The sequence below is a fragment of the Squalius cephalus genome, assembly GCF_949319135.1.
Source record: "Squalius cephalus genome assembly, chromosome: 5".
NCBI classification, from domain to species: domain Eukaryota; kingdom Metazoa; phylum Chordata; class Actinopteri; order Cypriniformes; family Leuciscidae; genus Squalius; species Squalius cephalus.
In genome coordinates this window covers 27901252-27922766 of record NC_137126.1, presented here as the reverse complement: position 1 = coordinate 27922766, position 21515 = coordinate 27901252, and the positions used below count along the sequence as shown (strand labels likewise).

General features: G+C 38.1%; 1 protein-coding gene across 4 annotated transcripts in view; it reads left to right on the top strand.

Annotated features, from left to right (window-relative positions):
* The first annotated feature begins 2381 nt into the window (after positions 1–2381).
* sptbn2 (spectrin, beta, non-erythrocytic 2) overlaps positions 2382–21515 on the top strand; it is a 107449-nt gene continuing 88315 nt past the window's right edge. For 2 of the 4 annotated variants that reach the window (XM_079871315.1, XM_079871312.1), the window contains exon 1: positions 19911–20017. In XM_079871315.1, coding sequence (XP_079727441.1) covers positions 20001–20017 — 17 coding nt within the window. In that variant the 5' untranslated portion in view covers positions 19911–20000. Of the gene's footprint in view, positions 2437–19034; positions 19516–19910; positions 20018–21515 lie in introns of those variants that run through there. The other 2 variants (XM_079871317.1, XM_079871313.1) reach the window with 2 other exon arrangements.

Genomic DNA, 21515 nt, shown 5'->3' with positions numbered 1-21515 from the left:
TACTAATAAACACTGTATACACTGACAGATTACGGAAAAAAACAACATATTTATAAAGACTCCTTACCTGGTTGGGCTACAGGTGATCTTAACATTTTTTTGACGGCTTTGTCAAGGCTTTGTGAATTTTGTGATCTGCCAATCAGAAGGGAGCGGACAGATGAGACTGATGGCATGGACTGTGGGGCACTGGGAGACTTCTGCTGGGAGCCTGTGGATGAGGACTGTGGGGCACTTGAAGACTTCTGCCGGGAGCCTGTGGAATCCATATTTTCGGCCTTAATACGGATGGCTTCACGACCCTCTGGGAAAAGCCCAATGTAGTCTGCAAAAGCTGCTTTATTTGCATGATTGTTTTTTGAGTCTCTCACTTCCGTTGATTCCATCCTCATGCTTGCCACCAGATACCCAGCATATCCCAGAGCATTTTCAGCAACCCACTTAAAGGTTTGACCTTTGAAGACCCCAAACTGCATCGTATGTTGGCCAAGAACGTGCGTTTTTTTGCTTGGGTCTTCACCTTGGTGCACTACAGCTCGCCTTGCAGTTTCCAAAACCCTTTCTGGGGAGAGAGCCCGAGACCAGGGTTTTTTTTTGTTTTCTTCCTTCACCCTTAGAGCGACCAAAGAGTCACACATATTAAGGCTCCCTTCAGGTTTCCTCCTGAATTTAGGCTCCATTCTATCACATAAACATAAAAAACACACATTACACACAGAACTTCACACATCTCTTGCAAAAACAAACACTTCATTCAAAACTACTTTACAAATGGTGTGACTGCAAAGTATCTCTACATGCAAACATCAAATAAATACATCAAATAGCCATTATACATGGCAAACTAAGCACAGATAGTGACATGTACATGTTTGTGCACAAATAATACACTGTATATATAGTATGTATGCACAATTGATGAACTTTATACTGTTATCAAACTGACATGCTGTTTTTTTTTCACTAATGTCCTGTTAGAGCTGTTTTACAGCAGAATATGAATGTGTTTCTATTGTTAAGCTTTGAAACAAGTATTGTATAAAGAAATATAGAAATAAAGGTGACTTGACTCCTATGCATATTCAGTATTCTGTAAATTTCTAAAATAGACAGAAATGCAAAGGTGCTAATTTTATTTGTTTTCCAATACATTGATGTTTGAAATCTAACGGAATAAATAAGTGTTTTCCAGCATGATAATGGGGTGTGGGAAATCAGTAAATGAGTGAGAAATTTAAATTGCAGTGATTACCAAATTACCAGTTTTTAATGATGTAGGCCTATCTACTGTAACGTTAAATCATTATTTATTTATTTATTTATTTATTTATTTTAGTTTTGGTTACTGTGTGTAAAGTGCAGTTGGTCTGAAGATTAGATAGTGAATGGTTTTACTAAGTGGGCTTCAAGTAGTGCTAACACTTTTAGTGGTTAAAAAACTAACGTTAATGATTGAAAGACCAAAATCACCTTACACCTCTCAAACACTGTAAAATACGAATAATAGCGAAGTACTGTATTTTAAGCAAACAAATACCCCCAAAAACAACAAATACACAACAAACAAACACATTTAGGGCGAAAAAACAATGAATGGCCTGTGTATAACGTTAAAGAAATATAAATGTACACTTACCTCAGTTTCTACGGCGTCGACAAATGTGCCGGTGATAAACAACTGAAACGTTATATTTACAAGAAATAAAAACAGTAACAACAACAGCTGCAACAGGCGACAAACTTAGTATAACAGCCGCTGAAGATTATCGTTAATTCAACTGTAATGTGCCGGTCAAAAATAGTTAATAAGTATTTTTTACAAGGGTAAAATGTTAATCTTAGAGTAGCGATGATGATTCAATCTTATTATAACACCCGCCGAGAACCTGATTGGTCAATATCTAGGCATGAGTCATTCACTGATCGGCCAACGCATCACTATGGGCCTTAGCGACGGTCATACATTTGATTGGCCAGTGACGTATCACCAGCTTTTTTTCTCATTGGTCAATTCTTCGAAGAATTCTGGAAGCGCTGCGAACAGTGATTGGCTCATTTTTGGTTGTCACTACCAGAAATAAGGCCGTCTGACAGGTTGCTGTGAGCGCCAACGAGGCCATACCAGTACTGCATATAGGGGCACGTGATCAACTGACATCACTGTCTGTTGTATTCCGTTGGAATTACGGGCTCACAACATCTGTTTACATTTCAAACAATAATGCCATCCGTGAATCGTGAAAATTGTTTGGTCAAGAACCAAATTAGCCCAACTTGCTACTAAACAAACTCTACTATCTAACGCAGGTGACCAATCGGGGGGCTATGACCATAGACTGTGGCTATGACCAATCCGTTACAAGGCATTCCGCCAATCAGTGAACATTTCGGGGGTGGAGAATCTTCGCAGTTACATTTTGTGCATCAACACAACAGGTAATTTTTGCTTTGAGTGAGCAGTAGCCTCAGACACACTTCCCCTCTTAATCAGTGTAATTAATGTTACATCAAATGTAATAGCAAGGAATACAAGATCTTGTATAGCAGGTAAGCAGAGAGGGAAAGCATATAACTTAGGGGCGGACTAGGATCTAGACATAATTCCACTTAAGTATTAGTTGTGTCTTTAATCCTCTGCTTAACAAAACAAGCAATGGTCATTGTGGATAATAGATTATTAGATAATCACTTCATTGTGGTTGTATTTTTCTCTTGGTTAAGCTGTTTATCGAGTCTGGTCATGTTTAGATAAAAAGTAATTGTAGAAAATATGCATATTAAAAGCACATGTTAAAAACGAACACAAAGGGATACTTGACCTAAAGATTCTGTCATCATTTACTCACCCTCATGCTGCTCCAAACTTTTCTTACTTTATTTTCCTGCAGAACACGCACACGTACATACATCTGGTTCGCTATCTTTGTGGGGATTTTCCATAAGATATTCTGAAGAATGTTGGTAACCGAACAGTTTTGGTTACCATTGACCTTTATTGTATGGACAACACCAGTTGAAACATTCTTGAGAATATCTTTTTTTGTGCCCCAGAGAAGAAGAAGAAAAGTCATACATGTTTGGAATGAAATAAGGGTGAGTAAATTATGATAGAATTTTCACTTTTGGATGTAGTGCCCTTTTAAGATCTTATGCTGGGGAAACAAAATCAACAATCAAATACTGAATTCATATTAGTGACTTAGTTATTTATTCAATTAGTTGTTTATTTACATTCCAAAACAAATAGCCTATTACATTTTTATTCATGAAATAGTTAATCAACATTTGTTTAGGCTGAGTATCTTAGCACCCAATAAAATCCTTTATAAACACAAAAAGAGCTAACAGGGCACAAATAACTAGGATGCAACCCAGAGTGATGGCAGAATACAAAGTTTTATCATGGGACAGGGGTGTCTTCACCTGGCCACGTCTACCTTTTATTGTTATCCCTGTACCTGCAGTACTTAATCGTTTCCCCACTGTTTTTTCTTTGGTTCCAGTAGCATTTTGAATCATAGTTATACGATTTATACCAGTAGCCTCATTTATTGTTGTTGGACCATTGAAAGTTTTTATAGCTTGAGTAGATTCTTGTGGTCTGACTGTGGTTGTTTCAACTTTAGATGGCTCTTTTCCTGTTGTTTGTAGTCTTTTTATGAATGTGCTTGGTGCCGCTTTTGTTTCAGTTATAAATGCTGCTGTTTTGAATGTAACGGCTGATCTAATGTTTGTTGTTGCTTTTTTTTCAGGTGTAATTTTTGAAGTTTTTAAATAAGTGGTAATGAAACGTGTTGCTCCGTCTGTCATTGGTTCAGGTATTGGAATCGCACTTTTGATATTAGCTGTAGTTGTAGTTTTAGCAAAACTGGTTGTCCCTGATTCTTGTTTTAGTACTGTGATGCCTAATTCTGTTGGTTTCTCAAATATCCCCACATCTGTTTCACTTTTACGTGTTTGTTTAAAATCACTAACAAGTATTCTCTCAGGTGTGGGTGTTTTTTGAGCTGTATTTGTCCATGTTACCTCAACAACGGTACTTTCTTTTATTTGTGTACATGCGGTGACTGTTTCACCTGGAGTTGATTTAGCTGTTTCTAGAGTTTCTGCCTTTTTTGTTACAGGTAAAATGGGTGTCTTAAATTTAGTCTCAGACGTGGTGATTGTTCCCCCAGCTGTAGTTTCCACTGACCCAGCTACACTCACTGCTGCTGTCTCAGCTGTTGTTTGCAGAGAGAGTTCAGCTAAAGCAACGGCAGACGATGCTCTTGATACCACAGATGTTCCAGACATTTTTTTCATCGAGGCAGTTCCAGGAAAGTTTGTGATTATTTGTGCCTTCTGTGTTTTCGAGACACCTTCAGTTACAGCTAATGCACCCGCTAATGTTGTCGTCTCTGTTTGAGCTGCATTTGAGCTGATTGTGAATAGATTTGTGGAAGACTTCATTTTAATCTCAGTTAGTTCATACCTAGACAAGAATAGAAAACCTGTAAGTATGAAGAATTCTTACAGGACTGTCACATATTTTTAAAGAACTATATAATTCGCACCCCATCGTCCAAGATGCCAGCAGTCCAGTCACACTGATCACCCCTAAAGAAGAACATACTGAGTAGATCAGTAAGAAGGAAAAGGATTCATTTGAATGATTTTGAATTTACTGTGATGTGAAGCCACCAAACCTGTGATGATCAGCGCATAGACATATCTGGAAGCCATCTTGTCTTACTCTCTTTGTATGACCTGTGTGGAACATGAAAATAACTCCCACAATTACTCTGTACCATGTGGCTTTGCTTCATGAAAGGACTGCTCCACCCCCAAACAAAAGGTCACACCCACTTCAGCCCCTCATTTCATTGAACAGACATGTCAGGTGATATTATATAAAAATTAAAGGGGTGGTGTGAGGTCCAAAAAGGTAGTTTGTTGCCTGAGGGCAACACCATGCCATAGAGGGTTAAAGCATCCAAAAATTTGAAAAGTGTTTAAATTTTAAAGCGCTGTTGAGGAATTTAGTTTACCACGTTTACAAGCCTTTATTAATAAATCAGGTTATTCCCGGTAGTGACGTCAAAACGTAATAATTTGCGTATTTAATTTATGTCGTTGTGATGTTAAATAAAGCATTAAAAACCGAAGAGTAATTGCAACTAATCAAACTTACGGCTCATTTAAGCAATAAGCCCCGCCAAGCTGTGTTTTAGAGTGGATTTAGAACAGCTAAGGGGCGTCTCTACAGAGTGCCTAAAACCCCCTTAGCTGTTCTAAATCCACTGTAAAACACGGCTTGGCGGGGCTTATTGCTTAAATGAGCCGTAAGTTTGAGCTGCTTTTATAAAACGGTTACTCCATAAAAATATTCATTTTAATATTTATTTTATTCATAAAATAAACACCAGCAACAAAAAATATGACGTTATAACACATTTATTCCAACGCCAAGCAATGTAGTTCCAAAGAGGTTGCTAAGCAACACATGCAGCAACAAAGAATCACAAACGGCAGTTAATGCGGCCACAGGTGTATGTTTGTTGAGTAATTTACAACGGCTTCGAACGCGGCTCAACCAATCAGAATCAAGGACTGGAACTATCCGTTTTATAAATATTATTTTCTCATGCAGTTACAGATGTAACATTTTGACTGTACCTGCTGCACCAGATTTCAAGAAAAGAGTGAGGCTGAATGTAGGGAATATAGGGATGGAGAGTTTAGGGGGCGATTTCGGATTCAGCCAGAGTTTGCGATACATTACCTCCTCCCTTACTGCAAAACGCTCGCTCTTTTTCTGGATGCGCTTAAATGGATAGTTCACCCAAAAATGAAAATTTTGAAAATTTTCATTTTTGGGTGCACTATCCCTTTAAATCTACAGGACACATTCACATAACACACATGCGCACTTCAATAAGCCAGCAAAAAAACAGGTTAATGCGTTTACATGCTGGGCGAAATCGGGGTTTACGCTTAAGCTGTTTACTCTGATAAAGGAAAACGGGTTAACGCGTTTACATGATCACTTGCTTTGTCGGATTATTAAGCATAGTCTGGTCATAGAAGAACGTGTTACTATTTAGGACTTTGTATAAATTAAGCTTTTTAAAATTTTATCTCATATATCCAGCTAAACATGCCAATAAAATAAGTTGATTTTGAAGTCAATTTTGCTGGGCTTTTTAAAGAAATGTTAAGTGTTTCCTCACAGATTTGGATACAAATTATAGTAGTATCTTTAGGTGGATGTTGTAAATGTTACAAACAGATGTGAATCCAGATATGACCATACAATATATGTATCTGCAAAGCTTTCTGATTTAATATTTGTATTTATGAAGTTCCATTTAGCCATATTGAACAGTCCACTGGTGTTGTTTTGGCATATTAAGACATTTTTTCAACATAATTATATCAAACATTTTTACAGATTAAGAATGGGTGTTCTACTTGAATTCAGTTATACTGATTAGAGCTAAACAACTTAATAAGCCTTAACAGTATTATAATGTTTTTTAAAGTATTTACACATCATCAGAAATTACTATCATAATATAGGCTATAGAATTATGTGAACAGTAAATATCATGTTTCTTTAGATATATTCTTATATTCCAGATTGTAGGATTTCTGTAATAGTTCTTCGTTCATTGTACCATATGTACCATGTACCATCCCCTGTCACCGAACAGCCTACAAACATTTTAATACCACTCATGTCACAAATGGCTAATTTTGTTTTAAAATAGCAGGTATAGTGGTATGTCCGAAACATAATAATTAATAAACATATTTACCTGCTAGACTATGCAAGGAATACCGATAGCACTGTCTCCAAAGGTCCTGTGACACTGAATGTTAGGACACGTGCATGTCATTCGATTTGCATGTTAAATAGAAAGACACCTTGTTCTCTAAGATCTGGGAATATGCATGTGTCTGTTAGATCGCTGCTCTTAGTCTATTATCATCCCTCGTATTTGTATTTGAATGTCAAATTGTAGCCAGATGATTTGAACATAAAGTGACTCCGTACACTAATTGCAGAGACAGTTTTGTGGGAATACCAGGGGTTTGGTGCTTTGCTCAAGGACACAGTGATGAAGCAAGATTCTGATATTTCATCAATTCATGGTGTGGGAAGGAATATAAAATACCACGGAGCCTCAGCTACATAGCGGTGTCGAAAACTGCCAAGAATTTAGACTCAGGCCGGGTTCAGTACACAATGTCATTATGTTAATCAACTGCTCTAAATCAGTTTAGCCGCTCGGGGGAGCCATCAGCCAATCGCCACAGCACATGGTGAACCCAACTGTCTGGGTGCTGCACTCAGATGCTATTGTTAGAGAAAAAGAAATAGGTGAAACTGAGATGATATTAGTAACAGTTTGACTGAAACGACATAGTAAATTTAAGTAAATAGTTTCCTTTCTTATTTATCCTTCCATTCATCAGCCTCCGCGTTCCACTTGTCACCTGTATCTTTCTCTTTTTGTCTTCCCTCAGTAGTAGGCCTATATAGCATGTGATTAGGTCTATTGTTGTGAGTCATTCTCCAGCTCAGAAATACTTTCTCTTTGTCTCAGTGCAGTATGACTCACAGTTCTTAATCGGGTATGAGAAGAGCCTTAGTTTGACAATCTGTTTATCTAACTGTAGCGGTATCTCTTGTAGTTGGTAATAGGTGTTTACTGTCATTCAATGGGACTGCTGCTGTTATTAGTTTCTGAATTATCCTGTGTGTCTGTGTCAGATTATTTTACTGGTTACTGTCAAGATCCAGACCACAAAAGACATTATGCTATCAATGTACTCCGATCTAAAAAGTTGTTAAACATTGTGTGAATGTGTTGGAATGAATTGTTAGAGGGAATGATTTAATGACTCACTGCATGCAATCACGTACAATGTACTATAAAGAACTTACTTTGTGACCATTAAAAAAAGCATGTTCAATAGAGCATGAGTGTAATATGAATGCAATCTGGTCGTAGCTTACTACATATGCCATGTTGGCATTGTCATGTGATCACTTGACTTGTGTTGGGACAAGTTGGAGCTAAACTGCAGGACAATGTCACTCCAGAGGCCTGTACCATGATGGTAGTTGAACAAACTCAGGGTTACAGGATTAGTTTCGAGTTGACAAAACCAAACCAATCCAACCAGGCTTTGTTGGTACCACGATGCTGATCATCAACATTCTGGCTTTGTTCCTGAGTTTAGGAGTTTAGATGTGACATCAGTAGCGAACAGCCAATCACATGCTCAGAAAGAGTGAAAACTGCAATTAATTTCTGGCGAGAAAAGCAGCGCGATTCACTTCTCTCTTCTGCAGACTATTACGAGATTGAAAAATATTAAGAATTTAAACAAATTTACACAACAAGAAGAAAATAGCTGTCTATGAAAGAGGACAACTAAAAGAAAAAGTCTTGCTATATCAGTGCAAGTAAAAATTGTGAAGTTAGTTTAAACAGTTGATAAAGGTATAGAGAGTTGAATTGAACTTTCAAGTTCACACGTAGTCATTTTATAGCTTAATCTGTTGATTCTAAAGCGTATTTATATGACCTTTATTATTTATTCCTTTAAACTGTGCATAAAAATAATTGATAAACTAAAATTGTTCATGTGATCGATTAATAATTACATAAATAATATCTAAATCATACAAAATTATTATTCTAAATAAGTGTTACTAAAAGCCAGACGATTTTGTCTTTAAAAATCATTTGCTATGTAGTGATCTTTAGTTTGGAGTATAAAACATGGTGGAGTGACTTTATCCTGAGCTCACAGCTGATTGGGCCAATTTCGGTTTGAGATCTCTTACCTGGAACATAACCTGCCCCGGACCAGGCTAGCCGTGGAACGTAAGCTACTATGGCGATGAAAACTGCTAAAAGCCAAACCACTTTCATGGTGCCTAAAACCCAGGGTTGGCACAAACTAAACAGAAACATAGCTGGCTAGCCACCTAAACCGGCTTCATGGTATAGGCCCCTGGACAGAGTTTGGACACCCCTGATAATGTGACTATTGAACTAAATAATTTAAAATGTTGCCATTGATTGGCCACTCATCATACATATTGATTTTCGCATTCTCTATTTAGTGTGGAAATGCTTGGTTTCAGACGCAGTTAGTCACTTGTTTTGTTTCGTAATTAATCAGTGAGTTCGTACAAATTGTTTAGTGGATGATTCAATATCTCAAACAAAGTCACTTACTGGCATAACAAATTAAACAATAAAAAGACGTAGAAAGATTCACTGAGAAATTCCCACCATTAATGCACAGGCTGACAGTCAACACTGAAGGCACAAACACACTCTATCAAGGACTGAAACCAACTGTTGTACAATTTTCTTCATATTAGTTTAGTTTGAATTTTAGAATATAAATCGACATATAAACTATATGCATTGAAATAAGAGTACCTGCTCATTGTGCTGTTTTCTGAATTCATATTGATCATTATAAACAACAACTTCCACAAACCTTAATTTTATGCACAATTTTATTCTTCTCTAATTACAGTACTATTTGCAACAACTTTCAGAGAACTGCACCAATGAACAACAATCCTTTAGAGTCTGTCTCGTGTTTATTTAAGGATCTCACATGCATTACCTCATTGTGCCACTGCCAATGATGCAGATGGATCTGCGTTTGAATGGTTATGTAGTGCCATGCACAGCACAGAATAACCACCATCCCATATTCCCATATACCGGTTGCATAGCAACAAGAAACATCTCATGTTCTGATAGCCTGTTCTTATTCCAGTTGCAGAGAGAGAAGAGAGAGAGGTGGGGCAAGTGATATTTGAATATACAAACGACATAACTTGGTTATGTAAGCTGCACAGTCTGTTACGTTGTGTTATATGTGTTCAAATGTATAAATAGATGTGTTATTAATAATATTACACTCATATTATTGTGACTGTGTGTACAGCTCATCCTCATGAGATAATGCTGGCTTTGTTTGCACGCCTCAGCCCTGTTAAGTCGTAATTAGCATAATCAGAAAGGCGCTCATGAAGAGGTCAGCAAGTCCCTCGGTACCAAACCCAGAGGTGCCCAAAATATAGGACACACACATTCAAGTGACTTAAATGCTCTTAGTGAATTAAACACGCCTGCTGACACACATACAAGGAGTTGAATGAATTGATATGGTCGTTCGAAATATATATGAAATTACATTTTTGGGATAAGTGATGTTTGGTCACTGGGAGATCCCAGTTGTTTTGATTCTGGAATGCATGAATCTGCGTTTCAACCTGCAGAAAGACGAGCCGAACAAACCTCATGCTTCATCTTGCTAAATCTCAGTTGACCTGATTCATCTACAGCACAGCCTCAAACTCTGTCTGTGTCTGTTTCTCTTTCTCTCTCTCTCTCTCTCTCTCTCTCTCTCTCTCTCTCTCTCTCTCTCTCTCTCTATGTTGTTTAATTCTCTTTCTCTTTATCCCTCTGCCACTCTATATTTCTAATGAGGTCAGAGATTGAGTTTGTATCAAAGTCACAGCTATCCAGCAAGTGAATCATGCAGCGTGTGTCTCCAGGCATATAGTATTAATGAAAACAGCATCAATGTCACCACCTGTACACTGCAAATTTCAGAATGGGATGCTCTAATGAACTTGTGTATATGAGAGAGAGGGATTGTATCTGTGCGTCCTGGTTTCAGATGGCTATTTTAGGTCGGTGATTGATTAAAATAGTTCTTAGCTAAAGTTTGAGGGCAGAACTTTTTTGGGGGGATATCTGGGTTATTTCATGTAACTTTGTCTAAACTGAGTGTGTTTAGGGAATAACGCCGCCCAGTACACACAGCGTGAGATTGTGTGTCCTTTTTCTCATCACTTCGTCCTCTCATCTGTCCATCGGTTTTAATTCTTAGTGTAGTTTTATCCACTGTCAGATATCGGTGCTAGATTACTGTTCTACTGAGTGATAGCACAATCTAAAGATTATGTAATGCAGCCTACACACACACATTTGTTTTAATATGACAGTGTGGTCTATTGTTTTTGTACTGAGCTAATGATATTTTCTATCCCATAATCGTACTCCTAAACCTCACAGAAATCTTTCTGCATTTTTATATTTTCACTAAAACAGTACTTAGTATGTTTATAGAGCCGTTTTCCTTGCGGGGAGCATTGGCTGCATTCTGCTCCCCATAATGTAGGTGATTTCAGTGGTTTACTATATCTTGTGGGGACATTTGGTTCTCACAACGTAGGCAAAACTTGCCCCCCACACACACTTGCGCAGCCATCTGTAGCACCTTGTAAGAGATATATCATTTGACACTGTCCACACAATGCATTCTGGGAAGGATCCAGAGATAAAACTACCAGAGAAATAACCTACTTGTCATCTTCCCATCCAATTACCCATTCTTTCTCCTTATATTTTCCTTTCAGTTCTTTTGCCAATTTTGTCAAACCCTTCTCGATCCTTCATTTATTCAATCCTCTCTCCTATAATTTGGATTCATAGCCATCACAACACAGATACTCACAATATCCACTAAGACACTTAATAATAGCTGTAACACTTTCACAACAAACTACATTGCACAAAAACAAAGATCAAAATGTGTGAATAAACAGATATATCATAGGCAGGATCACCCTGCTGATTTATTCATGCTGTATGTTTCTGAGGAACTACTAGAGCTGTTTTTAGAATTGAGGGTAGCCTGGTTTCTTTAATGTAATACAAGTCAATCTAATTCAAATGCTATCACCTAAATTACAGTGCATTCTCTTTGGTTTCATCCTGATCCCTTTTTCTTAACTTTGCATCTAGTATATCTCCTACATCCATTCTATATCCTATTTTTATGCCAACAATTCTTGTGGTCTAAACTGGAACAGCTAGGTGACCTTCAAAAGCTTGTTTCTGGAGGATTGGTAGAACTTGGTGGTGTGAAAATGAGAAAGAGAGAGAGAACAGAAATAGTTTGCTTGTCCCAGTGAGATGACTTGAGGAGGTTGTGAGAGGAATATAAATATCTTTTAGTAGGTCAGAGAGAGAGATAAGAGAGAGAGAGAGAGAGATAAGAGAGAAAGGGAAAAGGAGAGATATGATAGTTTATATTTGTTTAATCATTATGGTTTCTGTTGGGCGCAATTGTGACTTTAGCAACAGGATACATCAGTCAATGGGATCAAGAAGCAAGGGCTACACAGTCATCTATACTTGCTGTGTGAGTAGTTTGTGAAATATATATTTAAATATTTCAATGTATAGATATAAAAAAATAAAATAATAATAATTATATATATATATATATATATATATATATATATGTATCTCACAAAAGTGAGTCAGTCATGGCTTGGCTTCGCGAACGAAGATTTAGGAAGGACATCCACGTCTTCTACAGGCACGCTGGTGGCTGACGAGGCCTATGCGGGACAGGCAGGTCCTGCCACAACGGCTGCAGGTTAAGGTCTGGTCCAGGATAGGTGCTGAAGGGGCACGGTTCTTTCTTCTTCTCCTTTTGTCCTCCATACTGGCCCTGCGGGTATCTTCAAAGAGGGAGGCGGCCTGATGGACTGTGCGCCGCCAGGAGTCGCGATCAGCGATCAGTGAGGGACTTCTTCAGGGAGTCTTTGTATCGCTTTCGCGGTGCCCCGATGTTGCGGTAGCCAGAGGACAGTTCCCCGTACAGCACAATCTTAGGTAGGTGGTGGTTCTCCATCTTGGAGACGTGCCATGCCCTGCCCAACGAAGTTGTACCTTGAGGACCATGGCCTCGATGCTAGTAACCTCCGCTGACTCGAGGACTTCAGTGTTGGCGACGAAGTCACTCCAACGAATGTTGAGGATTGTGCGGAGGCAGCGCTGATGGAAACGCTCGAAGTCTCTCAGGTGATAACGGTACGTGACCCAGGACTCAGCACCATACAGGAGAGTGGTCAGCACAACAGCTTTGTATACACTGACCTTCGTGTCTTTTTTGAGGTTGTTGTTGTTGTTCCAGACACGTCCGTATAGTCTGCTGAATGCACTGTTTGCCTTGGCTAGCCTGTTGTCAACTTCTTTGTCGATCTTGGCGTCAGGCGAGATAACGCACCCCAAGTAGCTGAAACGGTGGACAACCTTCAGTTCTGTTTGTTTGATGGAGATGCTTGGTGGATGGTACTCTTCTTGTGGTGTGGACTGATGCAGAACTTCAGTCTTCTTCAGGCTGACTTCAAGGCCGAAGATCTGAACAGATCTACTCTAAAATATATCCAAGTTTCATTTCTAGAGTATTGTCCCTTGAGAAGATATACTAAAATGTTTGCAAATAATTATACTCTTACAAACTTTTATTTTGGATGCAATTAATCGTGATTAATCGTTTGACAGCCCTAATATATATATATATATATATATATATATATATACAGTACAGGTCAAAAGTTTGGAAACATTACTATTTTTAATGTTTTTGAAGAAGTTTCTTCTGCTCATCAAGCCTGCATTTATTTGATCAGAAATACAGAAAAAATTTTTTACAATTTAAAATAATTGGTTTTCAATTTATTATACTTTAAATTATCATTTATTTCTGTGATGCAAAGCTGAATTTTCAGGATCATTACTCCAGTCTATCACATGATCCTTAAGAAATCATTCTAATATGATGATTCATTATCAAAGTTGGAAACAGTTCTGCTGCTTAATATTTTTTCATAACCTGTGATACTTTTTTAGGATACTTTGATGAATAAAAAGTAAAAAAAAGAAAAAAAAGAAGCAAATTTTTTAAAAATAGAAATCTTTTGTTACAACAATATACACTACTGGTCAGTAATTTGGGGTCAGTAATTTTTTTTCTTTCTTTTTTTGAAATAAATCAATACTTTTATTCAGCAAGGATGTATTAAATTGATAAAAAGTGATAGTAAAGAAGATTTATATTATTAGAAAATATTTTTTTTATTTTGAATAATTGCAGTTCTTTTTAACCTTTTATTCATCAAATATATTGGGCAATAGAACTGTTCCCAACACTCATAATAATTCAGAATATTAGAATGATTTCTAAAGGATCATGTGATAGACTGGATGTCACATGTGACACTGAAGACTGGAGTAATGATGCTGAAAATTCAGCTTTGCATCACAGGAATAAATTATTTTTGAAAGTATAGTCAAATAGAAAACTATTATTTTAAGTTATAATAATATTTCACAATATTACAGTTTTTTTCTGTATTTTTGATCAAATAAACGCAGCCTTGATAAGAATTAGAGACTTCTTTCAAAAATATAAAAAAAGTAATGTTTCCAAACTTTTGACCTGCACTGTGTAAATATATATATCTAAATACTGTGTGTGTGTATATATATATATATATATATATATATATATATATATATATATATATATATATATATACACACACACACAGTACAGGTCAAAAGTATACACACACACACACATTTTGACAACCCCATAACCTGTTCCAGTACCCCTCTCCACACACACACTGCCATGTGCTGTTTGAGGACAAGACAGAGAGGACAGATTTAATAGAAATACTGAGAAACTGTAGACAGACAGACATTAAAAGAGAAATCTGAATAAGAGTGAGAGACTGAATGTGCTGTAGTGAGCAGAAAGCAGTTCTATGTAAGCAGAGCTTCAGCCAGTCTGTCCCAGCTACAGAGGGCCCCAGTGCACAGATACACAGCGCTGCCCACTCAGCTCTTTTCCTTTGTCTCCCACACTATTGTATGCTCTTTCAAAAGAGGGGACCAGGTAGGGACGGGGAGGGGACCATTGTAGGTGGATGGGTGGAGTTTTAGAGAGAAAGAGAGAGAGTCAGACAGACATTAGTAAGAGATATACATTTTTACGCTGCATTAAAAAACAGAATCAACTCCTGAGTTAGGAAGAAAGCTGATCTGTAGGCTGATCAAAAATCAGTTTTCATCTTCTGGTTTATTTTTTCATGTTTGTATCAGTATCAAAATAATACTTGAGCATAAGGCTTGTGCTTGTGTTGTGTGTGTCTTTTATGAGACAGTTATGAGAGTGTGTGGATCTAGACGTTCATGTCTGTTGAGCAATAAGTCTTGTTCCCACAGAGAACTCAGATAATGAGCAACGGCTAAAAAGATCTCTATACATGCAAATTTATAAGTGAATAACTTGTGAGACCCAATGGGACAAGATAATGGCACGGACATGCTCAGTTGGCAAATAATATGTTTGAATATCTGCTGTTATGTAAATGTCATTTGACAAAGTCCATTTTGTGCTCCATTGGCAAGAATATTCTTAGGTGGGAACAGACTAATGTTCAGTAATCTTCATCAAGACCAGTTCAGGCCTGTTGACGTGTTTTTCCTATAGTGTAAGATCCTCTTCATCATCTGCAATATGTTTCATTCATGTCTAGGTGTAACCACTCGCTATCAGATCTGGCATGTCCTGATGCATTGTATATGTGCTGGGTTTGTGATTACCGACCAGCATGTGGGGCATATGCCCAGAGGCCCCAAGCAGTCTGACCCACCCCCAAATAGATCGAAGACCCCATCCCCCATGAATCACCCATCTGGAAAAACACAAGAGCCCCTGATTCTTTAATGTATCTATGCAAGCCTATGTAATGAAGGGCCCCATCTCTGTCAAAAACAAGAGCAAGGGGCCTCTGAACTCCTATTATTTACTAATCAGTCAAAGGCGTCCCTTCGCAATAATAAAACATAACAGTGGATACTGGTCTTTTATCAGTAGGCAAGAAGCTATATGGAGGCCCCATAGTCCATTGTTGTTAAAGTCTGCATGAAACAAAAATTACGATTATCTTTTCTTCCCTTATATTGTGATTTATTATATCCGAGTGAAATGACTTCGAATGAAAAAAAAAAAAAAAAAAACGTAGGTATAGGGCGAAATTTTGTCTCTTAGGAATTGATTGGATAGTGGGATTGTTGTTGTTTGCTTATTGCTGTGATGTCATTAGAGTGACAGTTTTCTGAAAAGAAGGGATTATTGTCCCACCCTCGCCATCAGAGAAGAGATTGCAAGAAGGTATAGGGAAGGTTAATGTTTTTTATTAAGAGGGCACATTCATTTAAAAATAACCATGATGTTGATGGATAAATCACGTATATGAAACCTGGCAATACCCCATAAAAAATAAGAATTGTTAATTTTGATATTGTGATGATTTTAACATTATCTAAGATGTAAAAACTAAAGGCATGTCCTACCAGACGTGATGCAACAACATTCAAGTCACAAGCAATCTGTCTGTTCACACCAGATGGAGATATGACTGATTGCAGACCTGAAGCCATTGTGTGACAGCAGTTTCAGGACAGCTGTGCCATGCCGACAGTCTCAGACTGGAAGTTAAGACAGAGCTAATGAGTGCCTAACCCACCCAAACCACTAACCCCCTTAAAGGCCCACTGAAGTGCCTTGGAACGCGCCGCTTTGTATGATGCGTTGACGTAAATTTTACAAAACAGGAAGCTGATGCGGGACATATTGAATGGCTCCTCCCATTTTTTTCAAATAGCCAATAACGTTTAGTTTACCTCACAGACTGCAAGTCATACATGACAGCACCATGGAAGCGAATCCAAGCGCTGATGATACGTTGGATTCAATAGTAGAAGTGTGAATAAATTCTAGCCATTTTATTCTTAACCAAGGTACAGTTGGAAAACAGAATAAACTCAAGCGTTTGAGCAACCGAACACACATCTCCAACCCATATTTCTTCGTGAAGTGTCAGCGGTCGCTTTGGCCAGGTGGTATTTATAGCATAGGGAGCGGGACGCTTTAGATTCTAGAGAGCATTTGATTGGACAGAAGATGTGATGAGAAGCTGAAGTCCGCGGTGATGTCATAAAAATGTGAGAGACTGTAAGTTTTGAATGCTTATATCTCCTAAATGCGAATTTTGTTATTGTTTTGGAACACACCAGCTTATTCATAACATTAAAGGTATAGCGGAGGATTTTCCCGAATTTTAGAAAAGAACCGCCCTCTCCACTTTTTGAAAAAATGCACATGCGCAACACTCTACCTACTCCCAAGAGGGAACGCCTATTAAACGTGTGCACGAGAGAGCATGCACGAGCTAATCATAGCTTACGTTAACTTTTACTAGCAGTGATTTTAAATGGATTTCTCCAAATAGCATGCCAAACTTTACCTGTCAAGTAGAAACTTCGCGACTGAGGCATCAGTGGGAAGCCCAACCTGTGTTTTGAGCGCACGCCATCGTGTGAATCGTGTGCACGAGCACGTACGACGGCCTTACGTAAACATATCACCAGAATGATTGACACTTAGGAGGACCAATAGTCTTGATGATCCACCCGGAAAAAGAAAATCCTCCGCTATACCTTTAAGGCTAACATATTCATACTAAAAGCTAAAAAACTAAAAAACTAAAATTTTGATATCAGGGGGCTCTAATGAGGCTATAATCTCCACCCTAACTTCTGGTCTGAGACTGCTGTGATAAATGAACCATAAACAAACATGTTTGTCAACAGAATCTCAAAGGCTTTTATTAAGTAAATCAAGGAGTGAATTACTCACCCACTGCTTTAAAACAGATATCTATTGGACTTGATTGAAGTTAAACGCACAATAGCAGGCTCACAAACACTTCATATTTAGTAAATCTTACTGAAAATGGCCAAATAAGCAGTTTATATTCTAAAATCTGTTTAAGTTTTGTTCTTTGTAAATTAAGGGTATGTTACAAGAATGTACTAAAAACAGACGACAACATTGTCAAAACTATCCCAGTTCACACAGATCTGCGAAATTTAACTTAAAAAAGGCTGCATTATGCATGTCAGGCCAGTAGTTGGCGATGTCACTTTGTCAAGAAACACGTAATACGCATGCGTATGACATCACCGTTTTCACAAATTCACGTTTTTGTTGTTTACATGGAGACGGTCAAAGCAGTTTTCAAAACCTTGCACTTTGAAACCCGTTTTCAAAAGCTTGTGTTTTCAGGCCCCCAAAACGGCATTGTTGTGTAAATGAACAGGGCAACAGGCAAAAACACATAAAAAGTTTTCCGATTTCAGTTAAAAATGGTGTTGTGTAAAACATACCCTAAATAACATTTGGATTGTAAATGGTCCTCTTCCTGACATAAATGCAAGAGCCACTACAACGGAGCGTCCAGCGGATCAACTTTATGAGATTGCCCGGGTCCGGAGTCATCAAGCACAGCATCAGCATCTTCATCTGACTTTATTTCGGTTGGGTCCAGATTTCTTTGCAGTTGTTGAATGTTGTAAAAACAAAAAACAAACAAACAAAAAAAAAACCCAGCTGAATATCCATTCACGCCACACAGGAGGCAAGCAATATATACCATGGCTATTATCTGCCAAAATGCAGATTCATCACAGGACAACTTCGAGATTGGGGTAGGTGTTAGGAAGTTTGATTTGATTTATTAATGTATTTACAAAATAATTTAAAAATCCTTAAAATAACTACATTTATATGCTTTTTTGTTGTTGTTGAAATATTATTAATATAATAAAAAAAATTTGTAAAATATTTCAGTCGTGGGGGTGGGTGGGAATGTTATTCCTATTCCATGTTAAATATGAAAGAAGTAAAATCATTTTTCAAAAGTTACATACAGGTCATACAGGTGTAAATTTTGGCAGTGGCCCTTGGATCCAGTTTTTGGGTATTCACTGTGGACCAATGTTTAAGCATACCATACATGACAGCTAGGACTACTAAATAATATAATATTTACTAGAGAAACAGCCCAAATTACATTGTCACACATAGATACAAATTTGCTTATCTCATTCTCTATATCTAATTTGCATAATGGTGGCAAATATCCATCCCTTCACTGGCACAATTGTGGTTTTAAAAACCCCATAGGCTTTACGAACACTGTATTTACGAGAGAAAAGGACAGCAAAATTAATTCGCTCCTTGTTGTGCGTCCGTGGGCGCGAAATGCGTTAAACATACTAATCAGATGTGTCCCGCTCACTCGCGCTGCTGCCTCTCGTGTGTAGGCGCTCGCGCTGTATGTATGAGCGTGATGATGCGACTGGGCCCCCGCAACCCCCCCTCGATCATTCATTCTTTCGTCTATCAGTCGGACTAAAGAAAGACGAGAGCGACACGCCGGAGGTCGCGTGGACACCAAGGCTGTATGACAATTACCAAGGAATTTAGAAAAAATCGAAGAGAACTGAAATAACGGTTTGAAATCGGCGTGGTTACCTGAGCTCACCGTCACGCGAGGGAGTCGCTTTATGTTTCATAACCGCCCGCGCTGCTCGGGCTGATAAAATACCCACACTCACACAATGATGCGGATTTAAAGGAAAAACTATCGAGTTATCGGGCTTTTAAACGGGAGGAAAACAGAAACACCTATATGATCTGGACGAAACCAATCCGCTTTGTCTTCGCTCAAGAGAAACGTTGAGATTCGTTGGATTTGAAAATACAGCCACGCCATCGGTAAGTCTGCGTATCTGTAACGGTCTGTTCATTTAGAGATCAAGCTTTAGTCAACACGAATTAATAATGGCCACCACATATTATACGGTTGTCAAAATTGTGAGGTAATATAATGCTCAGTTCTCTCACACTGGCCCCGTGTGTGAGTGAGTGTGAATGACCATGCTGCTCGCCTTTTGTTTCGGCGTGTGTCTGTGCGTCCACCGCGCACATTCACTCCTGCCCAGACTACCATGTGAGCTTTCCACCCAAACATTACGGTTCAACACACTAATGTGATGGATATCTGTACGAGTGGAGGCTATCTGGCGTTTTAAATGCAATGTGATGTGATGTAGCTCGCATCTCGGGCTTCTTGCATGCTATATCTACTGTGTTATTTTGATTTGTCATAGGCGGTGGAGGGGGATGCATGGCCTCGCTAGCTGTTGCTCTGTCTGAATCCAACACTAGAAAAAGAATCACCACGATATTGCCGAATTATCATGGAAGGAGAGGACAGGTAGCTACTAAACCTAATGCACTTAAGTGTTCTGCACAACATCCTTTAATGCCAGTGTATTGGACGTATATCTTTGGCAGATTAGAGCGTTTAAAGGTTGAATTAAATCGGACATGGCAATGCATGCTTTATAAATAGTGTGATAGGGCGAGAACACAGGATTTGATGACATTAACGCAGCATGCGGCGGAGGATGGAGGGGGATTACAGCCGGATCTACGGTCAGCGCTCGTGCTGCTGTTGACCGTCAGTGTCTCTTTCAGTTGGACAGGCTCTCATCTCCTCTGGATGGGGATTTCGAGGCGCTACTGGTATCCTTGGTGTTTTGAGCACGTTTGATTTATTTTTAGTCCCTCTACTGGACTTTTGAGTCATTTTTCAGGTAACATGACAAAATATTCCTCCAACTGAGCAGCAGCTGAATGTTTGTTGAAGTTCTCTCCCTGTTCTTTCTTCCACGCTAAACTGGTTGAGTACGAAATGTACTTTATGTATCATGTTCTGGTCAAACAGTACATTTTGGGAAATGTTGAAATATGGCTCTTATGTAATCACTCACAGTAGGCCTTTAGCTTTTGATAAAAAAAGGGAAGTATTGCTTTAGTCTCTGTGTGGAAATATTGGTTTAAATCCCATTTGTCTTCTTAGGATGTGCAAGGATAGGTCTTCAAGTGGCCCTTGCATCTCTCTCTCTCTCTCTCTCTCACACACACACACACACACACTGACCTCATTAATTATTAGCTTATCATTAGATATTCCCACAATGCAGTTGTGCCTTTTAGGTACTGAAATTACTAGGGCTTCTAAATATGAAACTTGATATAAAGTTCAAACCTTTAAGGAAGAGTTCACCCAAAAATGAAAAATCTGTGTAGTTCCAAAACTGTATGATTTTTCTTCTGCAGAACTCAAAAGAAGATATTTAAAAAATATTTGGCAAACAAACAGATTTGGTTGCCAGTGACATCCATTTTATGGACAAAAACATTTCTCCAAATATCTTCTTGTTCCAACAACGAAAGTAATACAGGTTTGGAACATCATGACAGTGAGTAAATGATGACAATTTTATTTTTGTGTGAACTATCTCTTTAACATTTCATAGTTTTGCTCTGAATATATCAAGGGTAATATTACAAATAAATAAATAAAATCACATGGGAATAGGAGCTCTCAGGTTGAACAGTGTGTGCAAAAACTACAAACTAGCAAGGTTGCCCATAATCTGCTGCCAACAGGAAGTTCTTTAAAAGAACAGAACTCAGACATGTTTCATTTGAGCCAAAAGTGAAGCCAGAACTTAGTTATGTATTCTATTTGTACCTGGACTGATCTCTCTTGGTCTACATTTCATCCACCTGTTTATTTTTTTTGAACCTAGTCAATTTGAGAAATGTAAAATTGTAATGCAATGTAATATAAAATATATTACATGGAAATGCTTGTTAAGCATTTATTTTGATATAGAACAGAAGGAAGATCAATAGTTTTTAGT